Genomic DNA, 27,572 nt, shown 5'->3' on the forward strand with positions numbered 1-27,572 from the left:
ACTCAGTCTCTCACTGGGATACATACCCCCTCCGAGAAAGCATCTGCTAGTATAATTCTCTGAATGGAGAGGAGGTGGGTGCTTAGTAACTTTGGACTGACTGAAGGGAGACGTAGTGTAAAGAAAAAAATGAGGCTGAGAAAAATCTCTATTCCCCCAGGAGCATAAGAAGGGGAAGAAAAAGCAAACACTAGAATGAAGCATAGTGGAGTAGAAGCAAGGGTTTCCAGCAACTGTTCTCTCCTCTCGTGCTGTCAGCATTTTCACCGCCCATGAAATCCTTGTCTTTGACCTATGCGGTAATACCTCTAACTAGCCTAGAGTTGATAACATTTTATTACTCTTCCTTTCAGCAGCTGCATAGAAAACTTAGCCAAGTGTTAATCTCTGGCAAAGTTGATGGCCTGGGGTATATATGTGTGTGTGTCATATACATATACATACATGTATGTGTACAAGCATGTATTCACACGCACAACTACACACAAATACATATGGCTGATGACTTCTAACAGTTTATCTTAAGGCCATACATTGTTTCATGTTCCACGTGGTTGATAGGACATCTCTGACCTGACAGATTTATTCATTGAGAAGAGACACGTGGTTGAAACCATTTTGGCTTACTTAGATTTTGTTGTTGATTTTTTTTCTCTTCTATATTACTCAGGGAAGCCTTTGTCTGTAGAAATCGGTGATAATGAAATCAATATTATGGCATCGTTGATATTGCATTTGTTAGAGCCTTTCTGGATGTTTAATTCAACACTTAATGATTGATATCAGAGACAGTGGATAAACATTTCTGATGAATCAGTTTGCTCACAGATGAAAACAACCTAATCCTTTTTTCTCTTTGATTTTAAGAGTACGAAGTCTTTGGAGAGGAAACAGTTCAAATGTAGTCATCATAGGTTGGTGGCACTAAAAATAGAAACTCACTTAGGGTAAAATTTGCTGTCAAGAAAAATGGAGCATTTTTCTGAACTCGGAACGCATGGTTCATGCGAGCTTGCTTGTAGATGGTTGCTACAATAAGCCTTCTTTCATACAGGTGTGTTTATGCCCCAGGCTTGCTGGCCACAGTCCATTCCATTTACAGAAGCTGAATTAAACAATAAGTACCGCATTGCAAAAAATGGTGGTGGGGGGAGGGGTGGGGGAAAGGTGAGCGTCAAAGGAGATGCCTGAGAGCTTTGTTAGGGCCAAGAAAAACCCTGTTGCAGTTGTCAGAGCTTGTTGATGTTGCTGGGAACGGCACTTTTTTTTTTCTCCTGGATTTTGTGGTTCTGCCTTAGGAAAGAAAGTAAAATAGAACGGAAGAACAAAGTCCTACTCTATAAATCAGCAGCTGCTCCTTGCCAGATCAAAGGAGTGACATTTTTGCTCCTGGACTACTTGTCCACTTGAGGGCTTGACAGGCAGCTAACAGCTGGCCTGCTCGACTGTATGGGAGAATCAGCCTACATCTTCTTCCGAGCAGATGACAAGCTAATCAGAGAGAGATCCATAGCACAGGGCATGTGAGTGCACCTTGATCTCCTCAAACATATCTAATACATAATTGCTAAACAGCTTGGTGCACTTTTGGCTCGTGAATAATGCTTAGGTGATTTCCAGTGAGAAGTAGGACAGAGAATTAATACTTCAGTCAAAGATGATCATGAAAGCTAAAAAGATGCTAGATCTGTCAGGATCTTCTCCCCATAATGTGAATTAGTAAATGGCTAGGAACATAACGAGAACTGGCTGAAATGTACATCACTGATGATCAAGTGACTGGTTGATTTTTCAACTCAGTCAGACTATAGTGTTCAGGTAGATGAGCAGGCAGTGGGTATTGGTAATTTTGAAAATGATTACTCCTGCTTTTTCGGCTGAGAGAGCTGAATAAAGTTGTAGATGGATCTTCCGTGTCTGCAAAGAGTTGTTTTCAGAAGCACTATTAAGGTGTGTAGGTATATAGATCTGGAATTTTAATGTCAGTAATAAAACTTTCAAAGTAATTCATTTTCTAGTTGATTTCCATCTGCAATAAATCATGTACAGGATGAGGTAATATACTACAACTTATGTCTATTGACTTAGTATTTTATCTTTAAGAGGATAGATCCTAGATATGAATAGCTAAGGAAGTGTGTATGTTTTCTCCTCCCTCACTTTCAAGTAGCTTTGAAAGATCATTTTTAGAGTGCATGATAAATAGCCACATATGAATAATCTGATGGCATTCTGTAAGAATAACAGTTGTTTCAAAATCATAACCTGCTGGGATGTTTTGTTACATGCCACTGGGTGTGATTATACTTGAGAATAGTGTTTATTATTGCTCAATATTATAAAGGAAATTAAAAGATAGTTTTCTATCTTAGAGGAAACGTCTCAGATACCTTTATTAAAAAGTCTACTATTGGCCATATAAATCTTAGTCAAATAAGATGCCAAATTCTCCAGGTCACCTTTAAATTTTTTTTTTTAATTATAAAAATAATCATACTTATTATTAAAAACTCAGCACATCATTACATAAATTATAATTAAAAAAAAAAAAACCTGACCATCTTCCTCCTATCCATTCCTGAGAGATAACAATTTCCAAAAAAGATTGATTGGCCCAGTCTTCCTGTAAGAGATGCAGATGGAATAAAATGAATTATTATAAATTGTCGCCCAAGGCAAGTGATCAAAAGACTGTTCAGATCCAAGATAACTAAAGAGAATAGTATGTGCATTTTCACAGCTGGGTTTCATGATTGAAACTTGATCTTTCCAAGTTTCTATTCTTAGGCAAAGTACTGGATCATCTATTTGATATGTGATCTAGAGCAGATCTCTCAAACATAACTGTGTGTAGATCACCTGGAGATCTTTTTCAATACTGATTGAGATTCAGCAGCACCAGAGTAGAGACTCCAGTATTTCTGCAGTTCTAACAAGCTCAGAGTGATTTTGGTGTGGCTGGTCCATGGAACACAGAGTTATAAGGATCTAGAGAACCATTAAGAGAGTGTGATTCCAACATAGCTCATCCTACTACCTCGCCCCCTAGCAGATGCTTGTGTCAATGTCTGAGATCCCCATCATGGCATTATACATTTGGATTAGCTGTGGTCTCTGGAGAGACCCTACTACATGGACATGCTACCTGCAGGGGTACAACACATTATTGCCCTCTTATCAACTCAGCATGTGTTGGTTTAATAGTCACCCACCTAGTCCTAATAATTACCTATAAAAGAACAGAGCTCTTTAAGAGGGGACATTAGCTGGGTGCACTTTGAGTATCAACTAACATTTAATGGGCCTTTTCTGTGTCAGGCACTATGCCAAGGAATTTACATATAATATGTCCCTTAATCCTAAAAACAATTTGGGCCCAATTATTGCCCCAGTTTATAGATAGAAAACAAACTGAGGCTGGAAGGTTAAGTAGACCTGCCCAACGTCACACTGCCAAAAAGGGCAGAGAATATGACTCCACGTTCTTTGTCATTTTGTTCTTTGGAGAAGTCTGGAATATGAAATAGTAATTGAGAAGGGTTTACCCAAAGTAGAGTAACTTGGTAAGGAAACTGTGTGAGCCCTTGTAACCTTGGGGAACAATTAGATACAAAAAAGAATAATAAAGAGACATCGTAGAAGGTCCCAAAAAGATAAGCATCACCTACTTGATAATTTTGCCAAGGGCCTTTTATGTCAATGTGAACACTCCAATACTCGGGGTATATTCATAAAGGTTTGTCATTCCAGATTAATATCATGTTTTCATATTGTAAATTTATGAGTATTAGCTCATTTATCTTTAGAGTTGTAGACAAATCTGATATCTATCAAATTATAAATTAAGCTGTAGTAGCTCATGGAAATTATGAACCATGAATGTGTCCCTAAATAGCCCATGAATTTTATTTACCTTACTTTGCTCACTGTTGACTGTGAGAAAAGGCCCATTGTCTGGCCACCAGTGAGAAATTTATGTTTGCAACATGACTCAATCATTCATGTACCCGAATACATAGTCAAAGGCATTAAACCTGCTTTAATACATTGATTTCATCATTTTATGTATCTTACTGAAAACCCCCACTCTTGACCATAACCACAGCATAAAAAAAGACTAGCGCTTGTGTGTGTGTGTGTGTGTGTGTGTGTGTGTGTGTGTGTGTGTGTGCTAAGAAAAAAATGAAGAAACTTGATAACTGATTTGAAAGGTTGAGGCTTCATTGTTACCAACACCAACAAGTAGCAAACTTTGTGAATAAGCACCTTCACTGGTGGTTGGGGACGGTGGAAAAGCAGAGGTTTTCCATTTTTTAACAGGTCCTTAGTCACCAAGCTGCCTGCCTCACTTCCTCCAAATTTATCTGCTCCCTCTTCAACAGTTCAGCCCCTTCCTAGACCAGACCAATCCATGCAAATGCTTCAGTTCCGGGGAGTCTTTCTTCCTCCTTAGTGTTTGGGGCTGGCGGTGTTCCAGGTGACTCCACTGCGCCTGCACTTTCTAACAAAAGGAATGCTGCCTAAAGGAGTCGGTTACCAGGTGTGGCATGAAGTTAGTGAACCAGAAAAAAAGGATTTATCAGCCATTTAAAAAGAAGGGGGTGAGGGAGAGAAAGGAAAATAAATCAACCAACAATCAGAAATGACACCTAAGCCTACTTCTATCAATCTGAAATATGCTTTGGAGTGAAATACCTTTTTAAAAAAGTCAAGATAGTGAGATTTCAGTTGCAGGAAGGTATGCAAAGCTGAAAAGTTCAGTTCTTGGGGTGGGGGGGCAGGAAGAGGTCTCTGGGAGACAGACAGCACTTCAGCAAGACAAGATGAGCTTTTAGTGATTGTTTTTCCATCTTGGGTTTATTCTTTTTAACATATTCTTTTTCTTATCTGAGTTGACTCAAAAAGGCCTCATGATTCTAGGAAAATCATTGCATTTATTTCTATATTTAAGTTACTTTTAAGCTAACCGTCTTAGTATATAATGTTTAAGGTTCCCACACACTAATGCATTTTCTGGTTTTGTAAAGTTTGGTGAGAAAGTAGACAGTATTAGCAGATATTCTCCAGAGCCTTTGTGTGAGCCTGTATACTAACTTTGTGTTCAATACAAATCAATGGAACTAGTGCACTTTAGGGTTCTCATTCCCTAAGGAATCACTAATGGAATTATCTCTGGCCTGTAAAAAAAAAGTCACAATGAGGCTAATGAAATCTTTTTTTCTGAGTGAAATCTGGATAAGGCACTAGACTTACTAGCACATTTTATTTATGACATTTATCATATATGGCACGTTTTACACACAAGTTGTACAAACCTCAGAATGTTTTTAAGAGCTATTTAATATCTAAGAAGACTTTGTAATTTTGAGTTAAATTGTTTGTACCAATAGAAAAGTATATTATGTGTCCTCAGCTTCAATATCATTCCAGGATGACATTAAGACTTAGAGAATTTAAAAAATATATATCAGATACAGATGAAAAAAACAAATAGTCTTTGGATTGGAAATAACGTTTGGGGATTTTCATTAAAGTTGGGTGCAACTTGCTGCGTTTTGGTTAGTTGGATGTCTTCAGCAATTTTTCAGATGTTTTGGGTTTGGCAAAGTCCAAAATGTTTTTGCCAAGACCCTCTTTTCCCTTATTTTTTAAACCCGTGTGAAATTCAAGGATAACTTAATCCATATGTGTCTGATTCATTTACACTTAACTCATCAAAATGTTATTTTGTAAGGCCCATTTAATATTCAAGAAACCGTTTGAGCTTTTTCAAGACGTCTTGTCTTTTGTCTTTGAACCCAGGAGTCGTATTTTTCCATATGAATAGAGCTTGGGCCTTAAAAGATTGAAGATCAGTTGATTTTCAATTTAGACTCTTTAAAATCTGAGTAGAATCAAAAGTTGCTATTCTATTTACTGCTGGAGCACTGAGTACATTCATTTTAAACTATAGATCAGAGGAGTGGGAAAGAATTTCATGTCATGTAATTTTGGGGAAAGACCATATTTGAAAATTTCTTTATAGTGATATTAACGAAAAAAAATTTACTCCTAATTTTATTTTTTTTAATTTATAATGAGTTGCTCCGTTTATATGTACATTGGTATATTCTTTAAGAGTGGCCTGTGAATCATAGGTATCGTGGGTTAATTTCATCTCTGAGTGTTAAAATGCTCTTACAGAGAACTCGTGCATTGTTAATTTTAATAATAACATCTATGACGTTTATAAGATATTCCAAGATCGGGGAAGTTGACAGTTAGCAGAAGGTGTACGTTCAAGTTCTGAAAAAATGGGGGCCCATATGTTTTTAAACTTCTGTGTGATTTAAAAGAATATGGTAGAGTTATGAATCTGGGAAGATACAGCACTATAGATTAAAAACATTGTTTGAGAATAAAAATTCAGAGAGGTTAAAGGGAGCCCAAGTGAGAAAAAGCAAAATTTCTGTGACCCTTTGTAAAAGGATCTAGTGGAAACCTGCGGGGGCTTCTCTGCATATTTGTTTAGTAGAACTGGACAAAGCAAGGCCATCGCCATAACTGCTAGTGAACATCCAGTCCATGCCACGGGAACTAGTTGAAAATGTAATACTGGAGTGGCAGTTCCAAGTTCAGCGCTTCTATAAAGACCTGCTAGCACACAGAATGCTTTTTTAATGTTCTGTATTGTTGTGTATCCCCCATTGAACAACCTTTTGAGAGGACCCCGTTTTTTTACTAATGTAAACATTCTGATGAGTATCCAAAGAAATGACCTTTGAGTGAACCTCTAACCTTCCCTGTAATTATTTGTTTGAAGACAGTGTGGAGTTCTCCTGCTGAGAACTAAGAACCATGATGCCTTGCAGCTCTGTGAGTAAGGGAGTGTTTGGGGGAACTGGAGAGAAAGACATAAATAAGGGAACAACCTCCAGATGTAAATAATAAAAGAGCAAAAGGGTGAAATTAAAAAGGGGAAAAAATAGCAATTCATTTTACCTAAAGAGTTGGCCTATAGGAAAAAACAAAACCAGGATTAGTAATACATAAAAGGAGGTGAAACCCTGCCATGTGTGTCCTCCATTAGAAACTTCAAGGAGGAGAGGAAATGTTTCTCCCTCTCTCCTGAGCACCTCCACTGATCCTAACCTGAGCTGATAAAAAGGGTTCTTGGGAGTGGAAATCTCAGGTCAGTCCTCTTTGGTCCCAGTACAGACAGTGAGGGGAGTAGATAATGAAGCTCCTTGTCTGGTTGGAGGGATAATTTCGGAAGGCTCTGGGATCGATCTGAGCACCAGCTCCGGTCCCAGGTGGGAATGAAAATGCAGTTGCGATTCTCCTTTTGTTTTCACCTCCCAGAGCCCAGTCACTTTCTTCCCCTAAACTGTGGGGGTGACACATTATTGACAACTGAGCTATATACTTTCTTAAGTAATAAAGAAGCTCATTCTTTTGCAAACATACACCATATGCAAAAGACTCCTTTGGTCTCCTTGCAGCTATTATTCTCCAGCCTAATTGTATTCCCATTGGAGCGCTCACAGGGGTCCTGAATGGGTGTGGGCTGCTGTCCTTCGGAAGAGACTTCAGCTAGGGACTTCATCTGCGTAGGAACGCAGAGCTGCCAACACACACTAAAATTTACTTATTTATTTATTTAGCTAATTTCAAAGAACGAGTTTTCAGTTCCTGCCTGTGGCCCCATGCAGACTCATTAATCATTAAGTCCCCAAGCACTTCAAAGTTGACACTGGAAATATTGGGAAATGTTGTAAATGGGTATATTTTTAAAGGACAGCTAGCTGCGTGCTAGGCACCCCCCCTTCACATGTCCCCCCAAATGCGCAGCCGATGAATTCTGTGCATTGGCTCACGTGTGTGGGGAATGCACGTCACTAAATGCACAGGGACAAGGGTAACTCACAAATGGTGGAAAATTGTTTTGTTTTTATTAAATTTAGAGAAATAAAGGAGATTTCTTATCATCTTACTCTTTTTGTACATGAATATTTGATGGGCATTATTAAACATTAAAGTAACATGAAGTAGGCACTTATTTTTGGATTTCCAACAAAATTAGATCCAGGCTTCTAGACGAAATAACTGCTTCTCCACATTCCTGTGATTCAACCACCACCTGATTTGAAAACGTTTCTTGGGCTTTAATATCAACCATGTGTACCTGAGGCTCTGTCTTTCTCGTGGGTTGAAAGGTGGCTGGGTTTATGGTTGGCAGTTACCTTATCCCTGCCCTGGGTGTCCCAGCTTAGACTGGAAAGGCCGCCCCCAGCTGGCACTGACCTCTAAACGACCCCTAACTTTACAGGCTTAAACTGCAGGAGTTGCCGAAGAGCAGAAGCCTTTCTGGCCAGCACTTATTACTGCTGTGTTGGTGATAAAACTTCAGACAGCCTAATTGATGGCTTTGCTGACCTAACAATACCTTGTGAAAGCAGAGTGCCAGAGCCTGGTCACCATTTATGACCAGCTGCAGGGGAAGCTGCGTCTCCCTGTGATGAGGAGTTTAGGAAGAGGAGAAAAATCATCCGGCCTGCGGACTTTAACCAGATCCGTACTTGTTCAAGAAGCAGCAGTGCTGTTGCAAATGAATAGAAGCTTTCTCAGTGAAAACTTTTTTCCCCTCCCTGGGCTTTTGTTGGTTGGTTGGTTTGTTTTTTAGCAAGGTATCCTTGAGTTGGTTGTGAGATGACGGGAGAGATGATCTGGTCAACAGTTTTTGAACAGTGAAAGAGAAAATTGCCTTTGAATTAAAAAGATAATTTTCTGTTGATGTTAGATTCTGTTGTGTTCCCCACAGAGTTTAGCAAATGTGTTCATAGAGCACAAACGGTTGTATTTGATGACTGGACTCATAGAGCACAAACGGTTGTATTTGATGACTGGACTCTTCTGTTTTATTTCAGGTTTATTAATGCCAGAAGAAGAATAGTACAGCCAATGATTGACCAGTCAAACCGAGCAGGCAAGTTCCAGCTAGTATCCATATTCACATCTCACAGGCATAAACCTTCCCCAAGTCATACTTCAGGGGTTTCATCACCTGGTAAATAAATGCTTCCATCAGGCATTCTGGGAGATTTTTTTTTTTTAATGTCCTGAGAATTCCATTCTGGGAAGCAACTTCACTAATTGGTGCTAATTGGAGATTTCCCACCCTGACTCTACTGAAACTGCTTCTTATTTTCTTTCTGAATTGGTAATTGGGCACAAGCATTAGTGCCACAAGCAGTTTGTTTGACTGTGAGCTCTGGAATGACTCATTGCTTGTCTGTATCCAATCATTAGCACACTCTCATTCTCTTGTTACCCACAATTCCGTGGTGTACAGGTTGCTTTCACTTCTGGAGCATCGTCCCCTGTTAAACTCATTGTGCCCATTCATTTGCTTTGACTATTCATAATGTTCTATCAGAACCCAAAGTGCTATGTTGCCAGCATTACTTTTTTTATTAAAAGATTATTACCTTTGTTTAAAATACTTTGTATCCATTCCACTAAAATACATGTGAGTTTTTTTCACAGTATCTCTCAAATTCTCAAAAGCAGTTATTATAGGATACTGTTAGAACCATTCCTGTGAACTCCTAATCATTTGAAATAGTTTACTGAGTTGTAGTGTCCTGTAAGAAGGTCTAAGGAATAAAAGTATTCTCCATGTGGTAATGACTGTTGTCATTAACGAGGGTGTCATACATGATGGAGATTTAAACTGTGGCCTCAGATTAAAGAATTTAAGAAAATTTGTTTTTTTTGGCACAAGTTCCCTAATAACACTGAACTATCCTCCCACTAATGGAGGCCAAGGGGCCTGTTGGAGAAGACTATAAAACAATTGTGATATTATATTTACCATGTATACATTTTCTTCAGTATGGGTAAAAAGGCAAATATTTAATTCACTCTGTTAAACCTTGTAAAATTGTGCTCGAATTTCAAATGTTTATGGGTGATATAAAAAACTTTTATTAGCCATCAGAGATGGCAAGATCACAAAATCTTAACTAATTAGCACCTTGACAAATTTATATATTGGATATCCCTAACTCCCCTATCCTACTTCTCCCTAAATGAGAGATAAAGAGGAAGACCCACCTGTTAAACTAACAGGTAAAGTCTTTTTCCAGAATGTGTGTTAAAGCCACTCACTCACCTTAACTCAGCATAGAAATGTACATGTAGGCCACACCCCCTTTTTAAAGCGCCAACCACGTTGTTGCTCTACGTTTCAGTGCTGCAGCAGGAACAATTGCTGATTATTTAGTATATCTTTTCTTCTTTCTCCTCTGTGTCCTCGAATGACTACAATCAGGTTTTCTTCTTGATCCTTCAGTGAGCCAAGGAGCAGCATATAGTCCAGAAGGTCAGCCCATGGGGAGCTTTGTGCTGGATGGTCAGCAACACATGGGAATCCGGCCTGCAGGTAGGTTCCGTGTCACTCCTCTGGGCTTCCCTGGGAAATGCCACCTCCACCAGCCTTCTTGGTCCACTCTGCTCTCCCACTCTTGTGGTGGGTTAAACATTTGCCTGCTGCCTGCTCTGGCCACTTTCTTTACCTTGGGAGGGGAGAAAAGACCTTCTTTTAAAAAGTAAAGAGTTTACAACAGCACCATTTACTTTGCCCCCTGCACACCCTTTTTCTTTCTTTTCTTTTCTTTCTTTCTTTCTTTCTTTCTTTCTTTCTTTCTTTCTTTCTTTCTTTCTTTCTTTCTTTCTTTCTTTCTTTTCTTTTCTTTTCCCTTCCTTCCTTCCTTCCTTCCTTCCTTCCTTCCTTCCTTCCTTCCTTCCTTCCTTCCTTCCTTCCCCTTTTTAAACCAACGCAATAAGTGAGAAGGAATTTGAGTTTCCTCCTAATTTTTCACCATCAATTATTGCTGATTTTCTGGCCTCTTCTTGGATTTTATCTCCCTTCTAGGACCTATGAGTGGAATGGGCATGAATATGGGCATGGATGGGCAGTGGCACTACATGTAACCTTCACCATGTAAAGCAATCGCAAAGCCAGGGGGAAGTAAGTACAGTCGGGTGCAACCTGTCTTCACTATCACTGCAGGGACTTTATTGTATTTTTTATAATTTGCCCCATTTTATTTTTCCTTGCCCATAACTGCATGCCTTTCCAAACTAAGGACCTGTTTTTACATATATATCACTGTCTCTGAAGGCACAGATGACACTGGTACACACTTTGAAAAGGCCAACTGACAAGCCTGTGTGTGCTTTAAGCAGGGGGGACTGCCTCTTAGCCTATTTATCGAGGCCCCTCAGTGCACAAACACAGACATCAGGCAAATATTGGACATTTAAGAATAAAAATAATGTCTTGGGGGCACCAGTTGACTGGGAGAAATTAAGCAGGCTTCAATGAAGCGATAAAAAAAAAAAAAGAAAAGTAGAACTGTCCTTTGAGTGACATAAATCTGTCAGGGTACGATTGATGCCCAAATTATCTTATATGCAAAGATGAAATGCTGCAGTTCATTATGCCTAGTCTAGATATATGACAGCAGTGACACCATTGATTCTTCACTAGGGAGTCGGTGTGTTTTGATTATTTTTTACATGTGCCTACTGACTTTCGACATGAGACAGGAAGACAGGAAAGTCAGTCAATAAATTTAAAGGGAAAGACATTTAGGAGCAACTGAATATGAAGGAATGGATTTTTCACTGAGTCTGAATGGCTGCAGTTGGATTAAGAAACCCATTAGACTTTAAAGCTTCAAGTGTTTTTGACATCTGAAAAAAATTCAGAATCTGCCAACAAGATATATCCTTTGCTGAAGACACCAGAGCATAAAAAAAATCATATAACATCGAAACTTCCTTGTTTAATGAGGCCGAATATAACAACACATACCTTGATTAAATCATTCTCAATATGTAAATAGAGGCCAACATTTTATATGAGATCTCAGGGGTCACCATGGCACACCATTGATGAAGCCAATTTCCTTCCTTTCTTCCTTTACTAATGTAGTCAAAAAATGTAGAAAGCAATGTTCCCTAAAACAGCTATAGAGAAAACATTTGCTCAGCTTGGATAATTCTTAATATAGGCCATATAACTTCTAGCCTATTTAATTACATAACATATTTTATGCTTCATGACCAATTACATTAATAGCTTAATACAGAAGAATATTATCCTCTCTTGATTTGATTATGCAGCCACACAATATGGTATATTTGGTACTTAATTATCATCATCCATTGAGCAGGCTGCTGTGGTAGAATAAACAGAGAGCTGGGACTATGCAGGCTGTGTTATTGTCTTCACATGGTTTTGCCACTTCTGTTAATAATGGACTGCGGATCTACTTAACAAAATGACTGCAACGTATAAGCCTTTAGATTACCAGCTTACAGTGTCAAAAACATCTGTTCAGCTTTTCAACTGTAGGTAGTAGAGGTTAAATAGAGGTGAATAAAGCTGTCCTTTTAGCTCTGGGGATGGGCAACAATAAATATAATAAAACCTTAATCCAATGAACAGGTATCTTACAAGAGAAATCAAAATCCTTCAACTGCTGACTTCCCAACATTTTAACTCACAACTTTGTGTCTTGTATATCTTGATTAAGAATTTCTAGATATGTTCTACTGTATTCCTAATATCAAGGCATTACTTTTTGGAAATTCCAGACATAAACCACTGGACATGTCATATGACCTTACATTGACTTCTTACCTTTGACCTTTACAATCTCTTGGGTGTGCTGCTCTAAGAATGCCTCTAATTCAAAAAAGAGGCTTCATTTTAAATATACATAAAAGTCCATCCCTTCAAAATGAATATGCCATAATGTTTTGTATAATAAAATTTTCATGAAGAAATATAGATATGATGTCAATTTTATTTTAATATCTATAATTTTTGTCCATATCTATAAATGCAACAAAGGAAGACACATGATATATCAACAGTTAACAGATAAAACTCAACTTAGAATTTATATTCTTATTGCATTTATCAAAGAAACGTACTGAATACCATTTTGAAAAACAGTTCCACTTTATGACATTTAGTTGCATTAAATATTTAGTTCTGTTGTGTTGCATTATACTGCTGTGCGATGAAATTAAATGCAAACTACAATTTGAATGTCTGCAAACATTGGCAAGAATCTGCAGCTAAATTTAGATATAAGATTTGCAGTGTCTGTTGTTTTTTTTTTTTTTTCTTTTCATCTTTGATGGATAAAGGATAAAAATGTTTAGGAATTTGACCTGCTTTCTTTTTCCCTCTCTCTTTCCAGGTTTGCAGAGCATGCCAGGGGACTACGTTTCTCAGGGTGGTCCTATGGGAATGAGTATGGCACAGCCGAGTTACACTCCTCCCCAAATGACCCCACACCCTACTCAATTAAGACATGGACCCCCAATGCATTCATATTTGCCAAGCCATCCCCACCACCCAGCCATGATGATGCACGGAGGACCCCCTACCTACCCTGGAATGACTATGTCAGCACAGAGTCCCACAATGTTAAATTCCGTAGATCCCAATGTTGGTGGACAGGTTATGGACATTCATGCCCAATAGTATAAGGGAACTCAAGGGTAAAGGAAACACACGCAAAAACTATTTTAAGACTTTCTGAACTTTGACCAGATGTTGACACTTAATATGAAATTCCAGACAGCTGTGATTATTTTTTACTTTTGTCATTTTTCATCAAGCAACAGAGGACCAATGAGACAAGAACACAAATGTGAAATCATGGGCTCACTGAGACAATTCTGTCCATGTAAAGATCCTCTGGAAAAAAGACTCTGAGAGTTATAACTACTGTAGTATAAACATAGGAACTAAGTTAAACTTGTACATTTCTGTTGATCACTCCGTTATGTTGCCTCAAATAGTTTTAGAAGAGAAAAATAAATATATCCTTGTTTTCCACACTATGTGTGTTGTTCCCAAAAGAATGACTGTTTTGGTTCATCAGTGAATTCACTATCCAAGAGAGACTGTGGTATATTTTCAACCTGTCGGGCCAAGGAGAAAAGAACCACGCTGGAGACCACGATGAACGCGTGGCTGAACCTCCTTCCTCGGACTCCAGCTTCAAGAATGTGTTTTCATGCCCGGCCGCTGTTCCTCCATAAATGTGTCCTTTAGTTTCAAACAGATCTTTATAGTTTGTGCTTCATAAGCCAATTCTTATTATTTGGGGGGACTCTTCTTCTAAGAGCTTGCCAGTGAAGATTTAATGACAAAGCAGGAGCTTCTTCCAGGAGTTCTAAGCCTTGGCTGTGGACAAAACAATCTTGAGTTGGGCAGCTTTCCTCAACACGGAAAAGTTAATGGTCTTAGAACCACAACTAGGACTTTATGAGAAACTCGAAGCGTGGGGGATAAAAAAGGAGCAAGAGAATACTGTAACAAACTTCGTACAGAGTTCGGTCTATTAATTGTTTCATGTTAGATATTCTATGTGTTTACCTCAATTGAAAAAAAAAAGAATGTTTTTGCTAGTATCAGATCTGCTGTGGAATTGGTATTGTATGTCCATGAATTCTTCTTTTCTCAGCACGTGTTCCTCACTAGAAGAAAATGCTGTTACCTTTAAGCTTTGTCAAATTTACATTAAAATACTTGTATGAGGACTGTGACGTTATGTTAAAAAAAAAGGTGTTAAGTCACAAAATGCGGTAATAAATATTTCATTTTTGATTTTTTGTTAGGCTTTTGTGTTTTTCATAGTTTTAAGGCAAGGTGGCACAATGCCTACTATAGATGGTGTTCAAAGTAGGTGATGGTTTTTTCCCCACATGTTGAATATATTTGAAATTTAACTTACCAACAATTTTTAAGGTAAGCATCAGTAGCTTTTTGGTGTGTATTTGGCCTGTAAATTCTCCCAGCAGTATGAAAATGTGTGTGTGTGTGTGTGTGTGTGTGTGTGTGTGTGTGTGTATGAGCCAGATTGAAGGATCACCTTCAACGTGTCATACCTCCTTTTTAAATGCATGATATTAAAAAAATACATTTTGATACAGCCTTTTATGTTTCTCTTCTGCCAGAATAAAGGGCTTTTGCAGGGTTAATTTTACATCCTAAGAAATAACTAACGTCTGTGCTCAAAGATAATTCATCTGCCTGTGTTTTTTCTCTGTCTTACTTACTAAAATACTGTTGAATATGTAAATTAAAATTTACATATAGATGTTCATAGCTGAGTAAACAACTTCTGTAGAGTTTGAAATCCTGAGTTGAAAAAAATTACTTAATCATTAATATTTTATATAAATTATATTATGTCTTTTTATTTCAGACAACTCCACGTGCAGGCACGCTAGTGTGATTTGGTGACTAAAATTAAATATTTTCTAAAACAACAACAAAACAGGCAATACAATGCTATTTTAAAAATCTCATGCAACATTCCTGGAAATCTGTGTCATTCCCTGGCTGATACGCAAAAACAATGCCTGCCAAATGTGCAAAGTGAAAAAAAGTGTGAGGTATTTGCATGCCCCTTGACTTTTCAAATAAATATACTATTCTGGGACTTTGTAACACCTAAATTTTGAATCCTACATTCACGAGAGATAATATAGACTTTAGTTAGTTGTGCAATGTCAACTTGATAGGAAATTAATTCACTATCTTAGAAATCCAAGTTTGTATCTTATTTGGGGTTCTTCCTTCTTATTGCAGAAAACATTAATAAAAGTATACAAAGGAACAAGGAAATAAATTCCTATTGTTTTGTGCTGTTTTTAGTTGGGTAGAATTTTTATAAGTACATTTATAACTTTAATTAACATGCTACTGTTGAAGCATACAAATAGCATTTCTGATACAAACGGATAACAGAAAAATTCTGTGCCTCTTGAAAAAAAGATAGGTTCCCTCTCATTGTTATCCCATTTCACATGCAGCTGTTTTGCAAAATTTAAGTATTTGTACACATCTACTTTAAATGTTTTTAGGTAAATTTTGACAAGTTCTCCATTTATAAATTAACTCTCACATCAGTTAAACTTTTTTTTTTTTTTTTTGGCAAAGTTTTTCTTCCTTTCCTGTCAGTAAAGTAAATGCTGAAGGGTTTACTTACAAATTGGCTCATGTTTAGAAAGTGTTTCATGCAATTATTAATAAGCTCTTTCATCGAAGTGTAGATCTCAAAGCTCTCTACCATTGGTTTTAACGAATACAATAATCTCAGGTGTAGTTTTTTGTTGTTGTTTTTTTAACAAATTACATCCCATTATGGTAACCCTTTTTAATATTTGGAAATAACTAATATTGTAATAATATGCGTTTGCACTTCTTTGCTCTCCCCTCCCCCCAATATGCCAAGGCTGAGAGGTGGTAGAATTGTCCAGTTCGTATAATGCTTTTTAAATACCACCTCGGAAAGCACTTGCTCCTATCTCGGGTTTACTATTTAGTATAAAGAGTTCCGATTTGGGGATATTTAAGAAAGACTCAGCTGTCAAAAGCAAAGAAACTGGGAATGGTGTTTTGACAACCATATAGTGTTAAAGGAAATACTGTAGTCTGAATAAAATTGCTTATGTTCTCCAAAACAAGAGTAATATAAAAACACTTTTTATTTATGTGGAGAAGCAAAAGCAGAAATAAATTCCAAAGGTTTCCCTTTCTTTAAGAAATTCTGAGAGAACTGCAGTGGCCATCTGTTAAGGGTTGGGAATTGAGCAAGAAGCCACATTTTAAGGGGAAAAGAGAAAAAGATCAGGAAAATCTGTGTCTTCTATCCACTCTTTCTCCCTCCCACGCCACAGGTCAGCCCTAGCCCCCTCTCCCCACCTTCACCCTAGTTAGATTTGCCCAGAAGAGGTCATCAGTATCCTCCTGGCCTCCTCCCGCCCCCGTGGGCCTGTTCACCCGGAGCCGATTTGGGAAGGGAAATGTGGCTAATATCTCTAGCAGCTGTCAGAAGAGGGACCTTCCTTCAAAGGCACGGGACAGGGATCCTCCGCAAGTTCCCCATTAGTCTTGTAGGCTAGCAATTTGATAAGGAGCTTGAACCTCCGCTGCAAGTGGCCACTGTGTTAGAAAGACCGGTGTCTGGGTGTCTGGATGTGCCCAGCGGCCCTCGCCTTGCAGCCACCGCCTTCCGACGTCCCCCCGAGCAGCGACGCTGCGGCCGTGCGTCCTGGCGCCCCGGAGGCAGGGAGGGGCCTGCACACTCGCCCCCTCTGCGCGGCCGCCCCGCCCTCGCCGGGCCTTCCCTTTGAGTACGTGGGTTTGTGCTGTAGACAGAGGTAGATAGATGCGCCTCAGATTGCTGCGGGTGGGAGGGCGGAGCACCTAACAGTTGCAGTCCTCAACTGAGGGCGTCGCGCGCCGCCGTCGGGGCCCGGGCCGGGAGGAAGCGGCGGCGCAGGGGAAACGCTGGTGTGCCGGGGAGGCGGGTCAGACCGTGATGAGAACCGAGACCGTCGGGGCAGTGTTTGAAGGGAGGTTTTAATATTAATAGTTTCGGTGTAGAGACAGAAGGGAGATTGCGTCGACGGCTCCTCGGGGCAGACTCTTGGTGACAGCGATGATGGATGATCCAGCAAAGCCCAACAGCTCCTCCCCTCCAGCCCCAACAGTGTCAAAGCTACTTTAGTTGAAGCTTTAGAAATAAAATAAATAAACAGCACCACCACCGCCCCTTCCTCTTCATACACCTCCACACCCCGCACCGCCCGCCCCGCTTCCCGACATCGATTTATGGATCATTATGAATCAATTACTGTTCTCAATACTTCCTCATTGACTGGAATAAAACAGTCAAAAGATGAAAACGTGGGGTTCGGGGGGGGGGATTTTTTCCCCCTGACAGGAACAATCGCAAAATCCATTATCTCATAATCAGAAGCACTGGGTTAGGAGGTGAAGGAAGGGGTCGCCCAGTAAATAACTGGGGGGGGGGCGGGGGGGCGTCACCCAGCTGCTGTCTTTGTTCAGATGGGTTTGGTTGGTTTGTTGTTTGTTGTTTTTTTGTTTTGTGTTTTGAACAGGGGGTACCCGCGTGCGAATGAGATGCCTACAGGTTTTGTAACCTAGTCACTGCACTCCTTAGGAGAACCCGTTTGAATGTGTGTCTCGGCAAACCTCGGATGACCGTGGTGGTGACGTCGCACATGGGAAAAGGTGTGGAGGAATGGGTCCGTCTGGAGCGCGGATTTGCACTTTGTTGTGAGCAACTGTGCGAGGGTCTGCTGCTGGGAAGGGGGCTTCTCCCTCCCGCAACGCCCTCCTCGCTCCCCGCCGTTGGCTGTTGTTGTCGTCGGGACTGGTTTGGGTCTGGGACTGGCAGCCCCCACCCGCCCCCACCCCCACCTCGGCCGCCCCAGGCTTTTCTTCCCTGTCTGGCCCCATCCGCGGCCGTGCCCGGGTTCTCTAGGTGTTTCTATGACTACATTGTGTGTGTGGGAGGGTCAGATGTGGGGGTTGCCCGCGAGAGGGCCGTTCCTGGGCGATCATTTATCAATGTCACCCACATAATGATTCTCTCTGCAGCCTCCTATTGATGAGGATAATTACATTAGCTCAGAGTGACTGATCAATGAAAAACCACCACACAAAAACTTCTTTACTCCTCTATAATACCAAAAACCGATACAGAAATAACATAGAAAGCCTGAGTTTTCTTTCCCTTCCCTACCCACCAATGGAGTCTCCCCCCAACTACCCCCCCAAAAGAACGGAAGAGTAAAGTAAGAAAATAGACCCAGGTTTGTTTCGTTTCAAGGAGGATGCAATTTTGCCCGTGAATGCATTTTCTTAAATGTGTTGGCTTCATTCCTTGTTTGGTAAAGAATATCAACGGATTTGCTAATGTGAGTTGCTTTTAGACTGGTCTGTGGTTTTCCGTTCTTTTTATTTCTTTACTCCCCTTTGGGTATTTTTTTCCTGCTTCAATAAAAAAAAAACAGGCATTTTTTTTTTCCTCTAAATAACTGGAAAGGGAAATTACTCTAGGTCTTTTAAACACATTTATTTATTTATATATTTTTGGTAAAGCGTTCGCCTAAGTCGGGTCATCTTTTGTCTTTATCACTTCCTAAAGTAGCGCAATTAAAGATGTGATGTTGCCTGGGGGTAAAGGAGGATCACACGGCGACATCATACGCTATATTCTTGCCTGAAAGTTCGCAGCTAAATTACGATTTCGCTTTTTCTAGATTTCAAAATCAATATTTTCTCAATTAAAGAGAATTTTAATGCTTTACTCGCGAGTTGTTAAAGGCGCTGTAAATTTTATTATACTGCTTCGGAGTAGATACCAGAGACCTATTGGTTCTCGTGGTCCTGTCCTCTCCCAGGATCATCCAGTGTGTCCCATCCAATGCGAGCCACAAAGGTAAGGAGGGTTCCTAGAGGGACGGGGGCAAAGGGTGGGGATCCCGCCAGGGAGCCCTCCAGTGCCAGAGGCCCTCGTCTTGAATATTTTCACCTCTCTGTGTCCCACCTCCGGAAAGTGGCAGAAGTTTCCCCCTTGACTCTAATATTTCTCATAGAGGAGCACCACGTTCCACTCCCATCCGCTCTGTGACGATCAGAAAAGAAGTTGCATTTAGGAGCCTTCTACACTCTTCCCAAAGCTCCCACCCCCACCCCCTTTCTCTTTCCTTTCCTTATTTCGCCAAAATTTCCATCTTAACCGGTTCTTTTACAAACTCCTGCCAAACTCTGTGTCCTGGCCTCCACGTCAGAACTCATTCCCCACTCTCCAGAGCACTCACTGTTTACAGATGTTTTCTCCTTCCACACACCCCACCTAGTAAAAGTTCCCGCAGAGAGTTAACTGTGGTGTGTTAATAGCCCAGGTCTGCTACTGCTCTCTCCTGCAAAGTTGAAGTCTGGTAAGGTGGGGAATGGCACTGAACTAATATTGGAGAGCTGCTCCAGGCCCACAGAAGCCCAAAGACTTGAGAATTCCAGGCCCGGGGACCTGGTGGAAGCATGGTAGTGAACATTTCAGAATGTAAGACAGAGGAGAATAAGAAAATGAGACTAGAATGCAACCTAACCAGAGAAGAATGGGGCTAGGCAGAAAAATAAGTCTTTGGGACTTCTTTGTAATTTAAGAAGAAATAATAATGAAGGGGAATTGAATATCTAAGACTTACTATTAATTTTTTTTTAATACTCAATGTCTGCTTAAAGAAGAGTCCTCAGAGATGCCAGGAATGGCCCGTTTGGAAATGGAAGTGCGCTCTCACAAAGTTCCTTTGCAGTTCCCTCTTCAGTTAATTTGCTGGGAATGAGAAGACCGGGTACAGGGCTCTGTGTGTGGTGTACCAAGGGCTTTAAGTGAGGCTCTGATGGGAAGGGGCACCTATCTATAATGAGGCTGCTGTTATAAGCTGAATGGAGGGGCCACAGAGAAAAAGCCGCCCAGTGCCACAAAGCACTTTAAAGGAATTCTCACCTATTTGCCTTTCTTTTCCACTTCAGCCACACACTCTATCAAATATTATACATAGGTGGGTTAAATTTCTAGTTCATCATCTTTTGTCTGGAGACCCACCAGACTGATCTCCCTTCCCTTAGATTCTTGACATGTAAGCCTAGACCAATGCCTTTTTATCAAGTGAGTGGGGCATTGTTAATGTATTTGTACTTTTCTGCTTTCAGTGTAAGTTTCTGGCTTTAGAGGAAGGAGGGGTGCAAGAAAGAAGGGGGAGGGGAAATTAACACAAAGACTTTAGTTCTCACCAAGCAGGTTTCAAAATAGGAACTTCATGGGAAGAAAAAGGAAAGAATGAAAAAACAATAATAAAGGGGGCGGGTGAGAATTATTACAACAGGTTTTCTTGTCTGAAAGAGAGGTGATTCTATGAATATTTTTTTCCCTTTGAGAATTCTGTTTTCTTCATATTGAAACATTTTCAAATTTTAATCCTTTAGCAGACAAAACCTCAATATAAATATGACATGGGCCACTGGTAAAAACCACGAACTTAAACTCTGCTGAGAGAGGAGGGGGTGTGGGGAAGAGAGAGAGCCCTTTCTGATTAATAACTAGCAGGGTAATGTTGAGGGCTTTTTCTGCCCGATTGCCTTTTTGAATTAGAGCCGATTTCTTCACACTTCAATAGTGCCTGTCTCCTTTAAAATGACTGGCAGATTTGTTTCTCTTTTTTCTCTCCCAAAGACTTAATGATGTAAATTTTCTAATTAGTTAAATCATATCGCTTAAAGGTCTAATATTTGCCGTGTAAAAAAATGATCATCTTAATTTGGACCTCTTGAAATATTTTGAGAAATAATACTTGGCTTTTAGGTTGAGGGATGAGAGAGGACGAAGCTCTATTACTGGAAGCCGTTGAGAGGAGAGAAGGCGCGGACCCCGGCAACACGTTAAATTAATAGTTGAAGTTGAGCCGGTTCACACCCCAAGTCCGCTTTTATTTTTCAATCAGCGAAGATTTAATTGGCAGCCCTCAGGCCTGGAGATCTGATATTTTCTCATTAGTTTCTCATCACTAATCTTGAGTGTTAGATTGGCTTAAAGGTTGTCAACATTTGACCAATTTTATTTAAGGGGGGAAAATTCACTGCGTTATGGCTCCAGGATGTGAGATCTGCAAATAAATCCTGCTTGGATCAGCGGAACTAACAGGCGAAAAAAATGTTGACTATTCATCGTCGTATTTAATAAGTTGCATTAATGTATAATTCAAGGCTAGGAAGAGAGATTATACATGTGCTGCATAGATACAGATGAAAAGAGGTTGGTGAGAAGGGGGGTGCGCTATAAACGGGGTGGGTAGGTAAAGTGAGACGTAGGTACATTTCGAACGGAGGGTAAATAACCCAGTGGAATAGCTGTTGAGGGTTTAGGAGCTGCAATTCCCCCTCCCCTTCCTTTTGCAGCTGCGTAAAACTGCAAAGCCTGTCTTGCAGCTCCGAGCAAAGGCTTGCTGTCTTGTCCAGAGATAACATCAGAGCGCCCCCTGCTGGCCCGCGGAGTAGAATACTGCGGGTCAGCACCCCCTAGAAGCAAATCGTGTTCTTCTGCGCGCCCCCACACGCCCCCTTCACGGACTCCTTCCACAGCCCGATTCTGTTCTGCAGCAAAAGCCCACGGCAGGAGAATAGCTTGTCAAGTCCGAACATTCAAATGAGTAAATGATAATAAAAAAAGAGTATAATACAATACGAAGGGACCACCACTTTCACTTGGCCTCCAGGGAATAAACTATCAAATGACTAGGAAAGGGATACATTTTCTTTTCCTAAACCTTTTTATTCTCTGAGTTTTTACTATGGGTTGTTTCTGCCGAACTGTAGATTTCGAGTCCAAAAAAAATGTTTTTAGTAGATGCTATAGATTTTTTAAAAATGGATATCTCATGGAGTAAGAGGCCGATATAAAATAATACATTGCAGCATCGCAAATGTAAACTTCCAGGACACTGGCACCATTTCGGCAAAGTCTTCAGACACCGCTTTTGAAATTCAGACAGTTCCTTGTCTTGAATGAATGACCCTTGCTTGCAACGCAAAGAAATATCGTCTCTTGTCCGATATTGTTTATTTCAAAATAGAGAATGTGTTGAAAAGTTGTCACAGTCCTTTCTACCTACTTACCTACACACACACACACACACACACACACACACACACACACGTCTTTCCCCCGCGTGTTCCCGTTCTTTCTTCTGCCGTGATTCTCAATTTTGCTGGAAACGGAAAGGCTAGCTGAAGTGCTCCAAAAGAAACTCCAATGTCTTTGACACTTGATCTTGCTCTGGAGCTTCACGTCAAATACAAAGTATGGGGCTGGTTCTAGTTGAGAGCGTTTGGGTTGTTTTCCAACCATTTCGGTGCACAGAGGCGTTTTCTCGGCTCGGCAATGACTCTTGCCGGGATTTCTGAGCGCCCCGCAGCCAGGGCGCCCAGGTAGCAGGCGCCGGCCGTCTCGGCTGCGGACCCGCCGGCTTCCCCGCCTGCCTCCCCTCCCGGGCAAGGCGCTGCTAGAGCAGCCCCGACTCGGAGCAGCCTTCTGGCCTCAGCTAAAGCCCAAGCAAAGAGTGTCAATCTGCAACGGGAAACGACTTTAGTTTGTGGGGAGGATGGAGGTTTGCTTTGTACCGAACTGCAGGATTGTGCGGAGACACCTCTGAGACAGGAGGCGCGGGGAGGAAGAGCGGCCGGGGAAAGCCTGGTCTCCTGCGCTCCTTTCTTGCCAGAGTGCCAGGACGTTCTAGTTTAAAAGCCCGTTCTCTTCCCTCGCTTCTCCCTAGAACCTCCCGCCCCCACCCAGCGCCACGTCTTCCCTAGCCCACCGCGTTGGGGACCCTCCAGGACCCGGACAGGGGCCCGGGGACACCAGGAAACAGCTCTCCTGGGGCAAGGCAGAAGCAGCCGGGTCTCCCCGCCAGTGAAGTGACGCCTCAGTCGGGCTGCGTCTGAAGACTTGCTGGGGCTATCGTGTCAACCGAGGTAAAGTTAAATACTTCCACTCCAAGTTACCATTCTTTATTTGGTCTGTTTTGAAGAAGTTCAGTACATTCAAACTGACTCTAAATGTAAATCCTGGTTTGGGTGAAGCAGAAATCTGCCGCCTGTCCCTGGATTTGACTTTTTGAAAAGTCTCCATTCAGCTCAGAAATAGAGGAAAGTTAGTAATCGCAAACAATAGTGGTGCGTTTAAATATACGTGTATAACGTGTCTGTGTGTATATAACACATTCTATGTGCATGTATGTGTGTGTGTGAAAAGGAAGCAAGTGTCCCCGGTGCAACTGAATTCAAGTAAAGTTTCCAGAAAGATACTTCCACAGATGAAGAAAAAAATATAAAAATCTCATTGTGTTTGTCTCAGTTCGACTTAATGAAATTTGAAGACGTTGACAGTCTGGTCAGTGTTCTAAGTAAATTAATGCAAAGGTCCTTAGGAAGAGACTGAAAAACACCTTTTGCCATTAATCTCAAAACACTTGAAGAGTATGATTAAAAGAATGGGATCACTAAGCATTATCATCTCAAATGATAACTGTCGCCACCCCTTTATTGTGGCAACAAAATAAACTCCAGCAGGAATGGTGTTTCTTCCCTTTTTATCTATGTTTTTGTTTTGCTTTAAGGGCAAAGAAAGGAAAACAGAAGCAAAGAAAACCATCTCAAAAGTCTTGTATTTGCTGCTGTTGAAAGGAGGTTGTTCATTTCTGATTTCCTCATCCTTCACTACAAAGGGAAAAAAATCGAATGATGTGTCTACATTTGATGAGAAAAAAACACTAACAGTAACAGTGATGGTGCATTTGTTTTATTTTATTTTTTCCTGAAAAAAAGAATTTTAATACCCACCAATTTAGCGAGTTGGAAGCTGTGGGCATGTAAAAGATGTTCCCTTGTCCATGACTTTGCTGACTTCCACCACTTGAATTTGGTAGGCTTTTGTGTCACATAGAAATTATAAAAAAGAGAATTAGACATTTGACTAAAAACAATATTACACTTTCAAGCAGACCCCACCTGATTCTTGTATTTGAGTGCTGGGAGGTGTGTGTGTGTGTGTGTGTGTGTGTGTGTGTGTGTGTTCATGCGTGCGTGCTATTTTCCCCTAATAAATCTCAAAGCCTTCATTAGACATGGAGAAAGAAGGGTAAGAATCCTATTACTGGGCATTCTGACAGAAATGGAAGCAGTGGCCCTCTGCTCCTAGAACCCTAGGAAGGGACACCCCAAAAAGGGGCACAAGTCGGTGTTTTTCTTCTGAGCCCTGGTTTGAGCAGACCTTTCAGAGAAATACACAGTAGTTAACATTTGAAAAAGCAAAATGCTGAAACGAGGGGCAGTGGCTAACAAAAAAATAAACCATGTTCAAAATTATTTTTCAAACCCTGCAAATTTCCAGATGTCACAGAAAATCAATGCAAACGCGCCCCCTCCTCACTGAGCAGACAGCTCTCCTGCCGAGTGATGTTTGCAGTCGCAAGTGGAGTTGGAGCTCCTGGCTCCGCTGGAGCGGCGGGAGCGGTTTCTCTGAGGCGCCCCGAGGGGAGGTGCGGATGCCTCCCTCCCCCCAGCTCACGCTCCCCACCTGTTTCTTCCTCCTCCTGGGGCTGGGGCGCCAGAGAAGCTGGGCGTATCCACCCGAACTCGGGGCACCGCGAGCTGAGGCACCTACCAAACCAGGGAGGAAACCCAAACAGGCCCCCGGAGGCCCAAGATCCGGCCAAAGGGGCTTAGGTTCTGGGTTCGAGGCACACGCCACAGCCTGCCCAGCCCCAGGGCCAGGCTCCTTTGCCCGGGTGGACAAAAGGCTCATAGGCCAAGTTGGTCCAGGAGCGAGCGCGAAAGCCAGTGGAGGGGACAGGTGCGCCCCGCCCCCGCGCCGGGTGTCTGGGTGAGCACGTGCGCCGGGTGTCTGGGTGTCTGGGTGAGCACGTGCGCCGGGTGTCTGGGTGTCTGGGTGAGCACGTGCGCCGGGTGTCTGGGTGTCTGGGTGAGCACGTGCGCTGGGCGCGGGCCTCGGGCCGCGGACGGCAGCGGGGGAAGTCCACCCGCGAGGCTTCCTGGGCTCTGGACCCATACTTTGCCCTGTCCCTCACCCTCCGCTCAAGAGACCGTAATAGTTCTCCAAACCCCGGCCACGCCTGCACAGGTGTGGTGCTTTTAACTGGAACGCCTCTGAGAAACATCCCCGCGAGGGAAGGCGGGGGTGAGGGGTGGAGGAAGGGGTTGGGAAGAAAGATGGTCCTTCCAGAGCTCAGGCATCCCTATCTTCGAGTAATTGTCATCACACTCAATCTTTCCACCCTAACTCACGGTATCCAAAAAAGCAGAGATGGATTCGCGAGAAAAATCGTGCTTACGGAAACGTCGGGGTTTGACGCGGGAGGGCTCTTGAGACCTGCGCAGGCTTTGCTTAGATTCAAAAGTATGATTTTAATTTTCTTAATGAAGGCGCTCTCTAGAGCTCAGCTGGTAATGGCTGTGCTGAGTTTAATAGACTTCTGTCGAACAGAAAAAGACAGATAACTATCGGTTATAAGTAATCTGCTCTAATGCAATTATTTTCCCAGGTTCGAATGTCATTGTGCAGAGAGGACAGGAGTGAATTAGGGCCCCGGGGACCGCGGACGCGGGGCAAGGAGACGGCCTGAAATACGAGCCGAACCAGTTTTGTGAGATTCACTTGGGTTTGGGGGTCGGGGTCTGAAGGCTTCAGATCCCTCCCTTGGTGTGCCTGTGAGAAAACCTCTTCTCCTCTATTCCTGTCTCCCTCTTTCTCTCCCCTTCTCTTTCTCCCTCCTCCTCTCTCCATTTCTCTTTTTCTCTTTAACTCCCTCTTTCCCTTCCTTCTCATCTCCCAGGGTTAATGTGAATTTCTTTCCCTTTTAGTATATTTTGCCTGTCTTTGTGTATTGCAGGCAGATCTTTTTAGTCCAAAGTATTTCTCCAAAACACTCACACAGAAGTAGGCGCTTAGAATGAATCAAACTGTTCACCTTTTGAAACCAATAAAGTTGGGATGCTTAAGATACTGATGAAGCCCTGTGTACACATACATAGTCATTATACTAGGAGGGTTATTTCTATCCAAATACAGAGCCAATTCAGGTCACTGTTTGAAAGTAGCCCCAATCTTAGCTCTAACACCAATTGTCATTACTGGGAGTTTGTGCTGAAAATTATCCAAACTCTTCTTAGCTCTCTGCTTCATTTTGCCTGGAAAACACAATCTCAGGCAAAGGTGATTAAAAAAATAATAATAACGCGATTCATAATTTCCCTTTTGACAGCAAACAAGCCAAATCTGTGCAAAGAAAGCCTTGCATTCTCACCTAGAGAGAGGATTTGCAAACAGGCAGGCAGGCAGGCCCACAGGCAAGGGGGCTGAGCCCTGGGCTCCGGCCAGGAACCCTGGAGTCTAGCTGTCTGGTCTGAACCTCTATCCACGGCCATTTCAGCCTCATTTTCCTCACTAACCTTTCTTTCCGGGGTCCTGGGTAACAAAGGAAGTTCTTGGGATTGATGCACAGAAAGGGTTAAGTAAACCCTGAGTTACAGGTTTCAGTTCTAGACCAGGAGGTGAGGAGTGTAGCTGGATCTGGTGTGTCTCTGTCTCTGACTCCAGTTCCAGAGATCCACCGGGCCTACAGCTCTCAGCCTTGTACACCCCCCCCTCCCTGTCTCCCTCCCTTTCTCCTTCGTTTGTTAACACACACCCATGTGCACACAAGGCATCCACAAAGCTCCGTATCATCTCTTCTTCCTTGACCCAATCCTACAGCCCACTTCCCCACACTGCCCCTGCCTCCTCTCACTTCTCACAATAAATAAATACATAAATAAAAAGAAAAAGGAAGGAAGGAGGGAAGAAAGGAAAGAAGGACTGGAGGAAGTGGAGGAAAGGAGAGAGGGAGGGAGGACTTCAAAACAAAAACTTGTGAGAAAACTCCTCAAGTCCCCCTGGCTGGGGAAGAGAACAATAGATGCCCCCAACACAGGAATTTGAGGTGCTGTTTTGGGGGGTGGGGTTGGGTGAGGGGAGCATTTTCCACGTTCATCTTCCCGGCCTTCTGGGAAGGGAATTGGAACAAGCTCCAGTCATCAGCCCCCAAGGACTCCCAGGACTTGGAGAAGC

At 41.8% G+C, this 27,572-nt stretch overlaps 1 protein-coding gene across 8 annotated transcripts in view; it reads left to right on the top strand.

Annotated features, from left to right (window-relative positions):
* The window catches only part of MEIS2 (Meis homeobox 2), a 205,901-nt gene extending 191,224 nt beyond the window's left edge, over positions 1-14,677 (top strand). For 5 of the 8 annotated variants that reach the window (XM_066343986.1, XM_066343983.1, XM_066343984.1 and 2 more), the window contains 4 exons: positions 8,907-8,965; positions 10,313-10,423; positions 10,916-11,011; positions 13,260-13,399. In XM_066343986.1, the coding sequence (XP_066200083.1) occupies positions 8,907-8,965; positions 10,313-10,423; positions 10,916-10,974 (229 nt within the window). In that variant the 3' untranslated portion in view covers positions 10,975-11,011; positions 13,260-13,399. Of the gene's footprint in view, positions 1-8,906; positions 8,970-10,312; positions 10,424-10,915; positions 11,012-13,259 lie in introns of all 8 variants that reach the window. The other 3 variants (XM_066343985.1, XM_066343990.1, XM_066343989.1) reach the window with 3 other exon arrangements.
* The last annotated feature ends 12,895 nt before the right edge of the window (positions 14,678-27,572 follow it).

This window comes from Saccopteryx leptura, chromosome 6 (genome assembly GCF_036850995.1).
Source record: "Saccopteryx leptura isolate mSacLep1 chromosome 6, mSacLep1_pri_phased_curated, whole genome shotgun sequence".
NCBI classification, from domain to species: domain Eukaryota; kingdom Metazoa; phylum Chordata; class Mammalia; order Chiroptera; family Emballonuridae; genus Saccopteryx; species Saccopteryx leptura.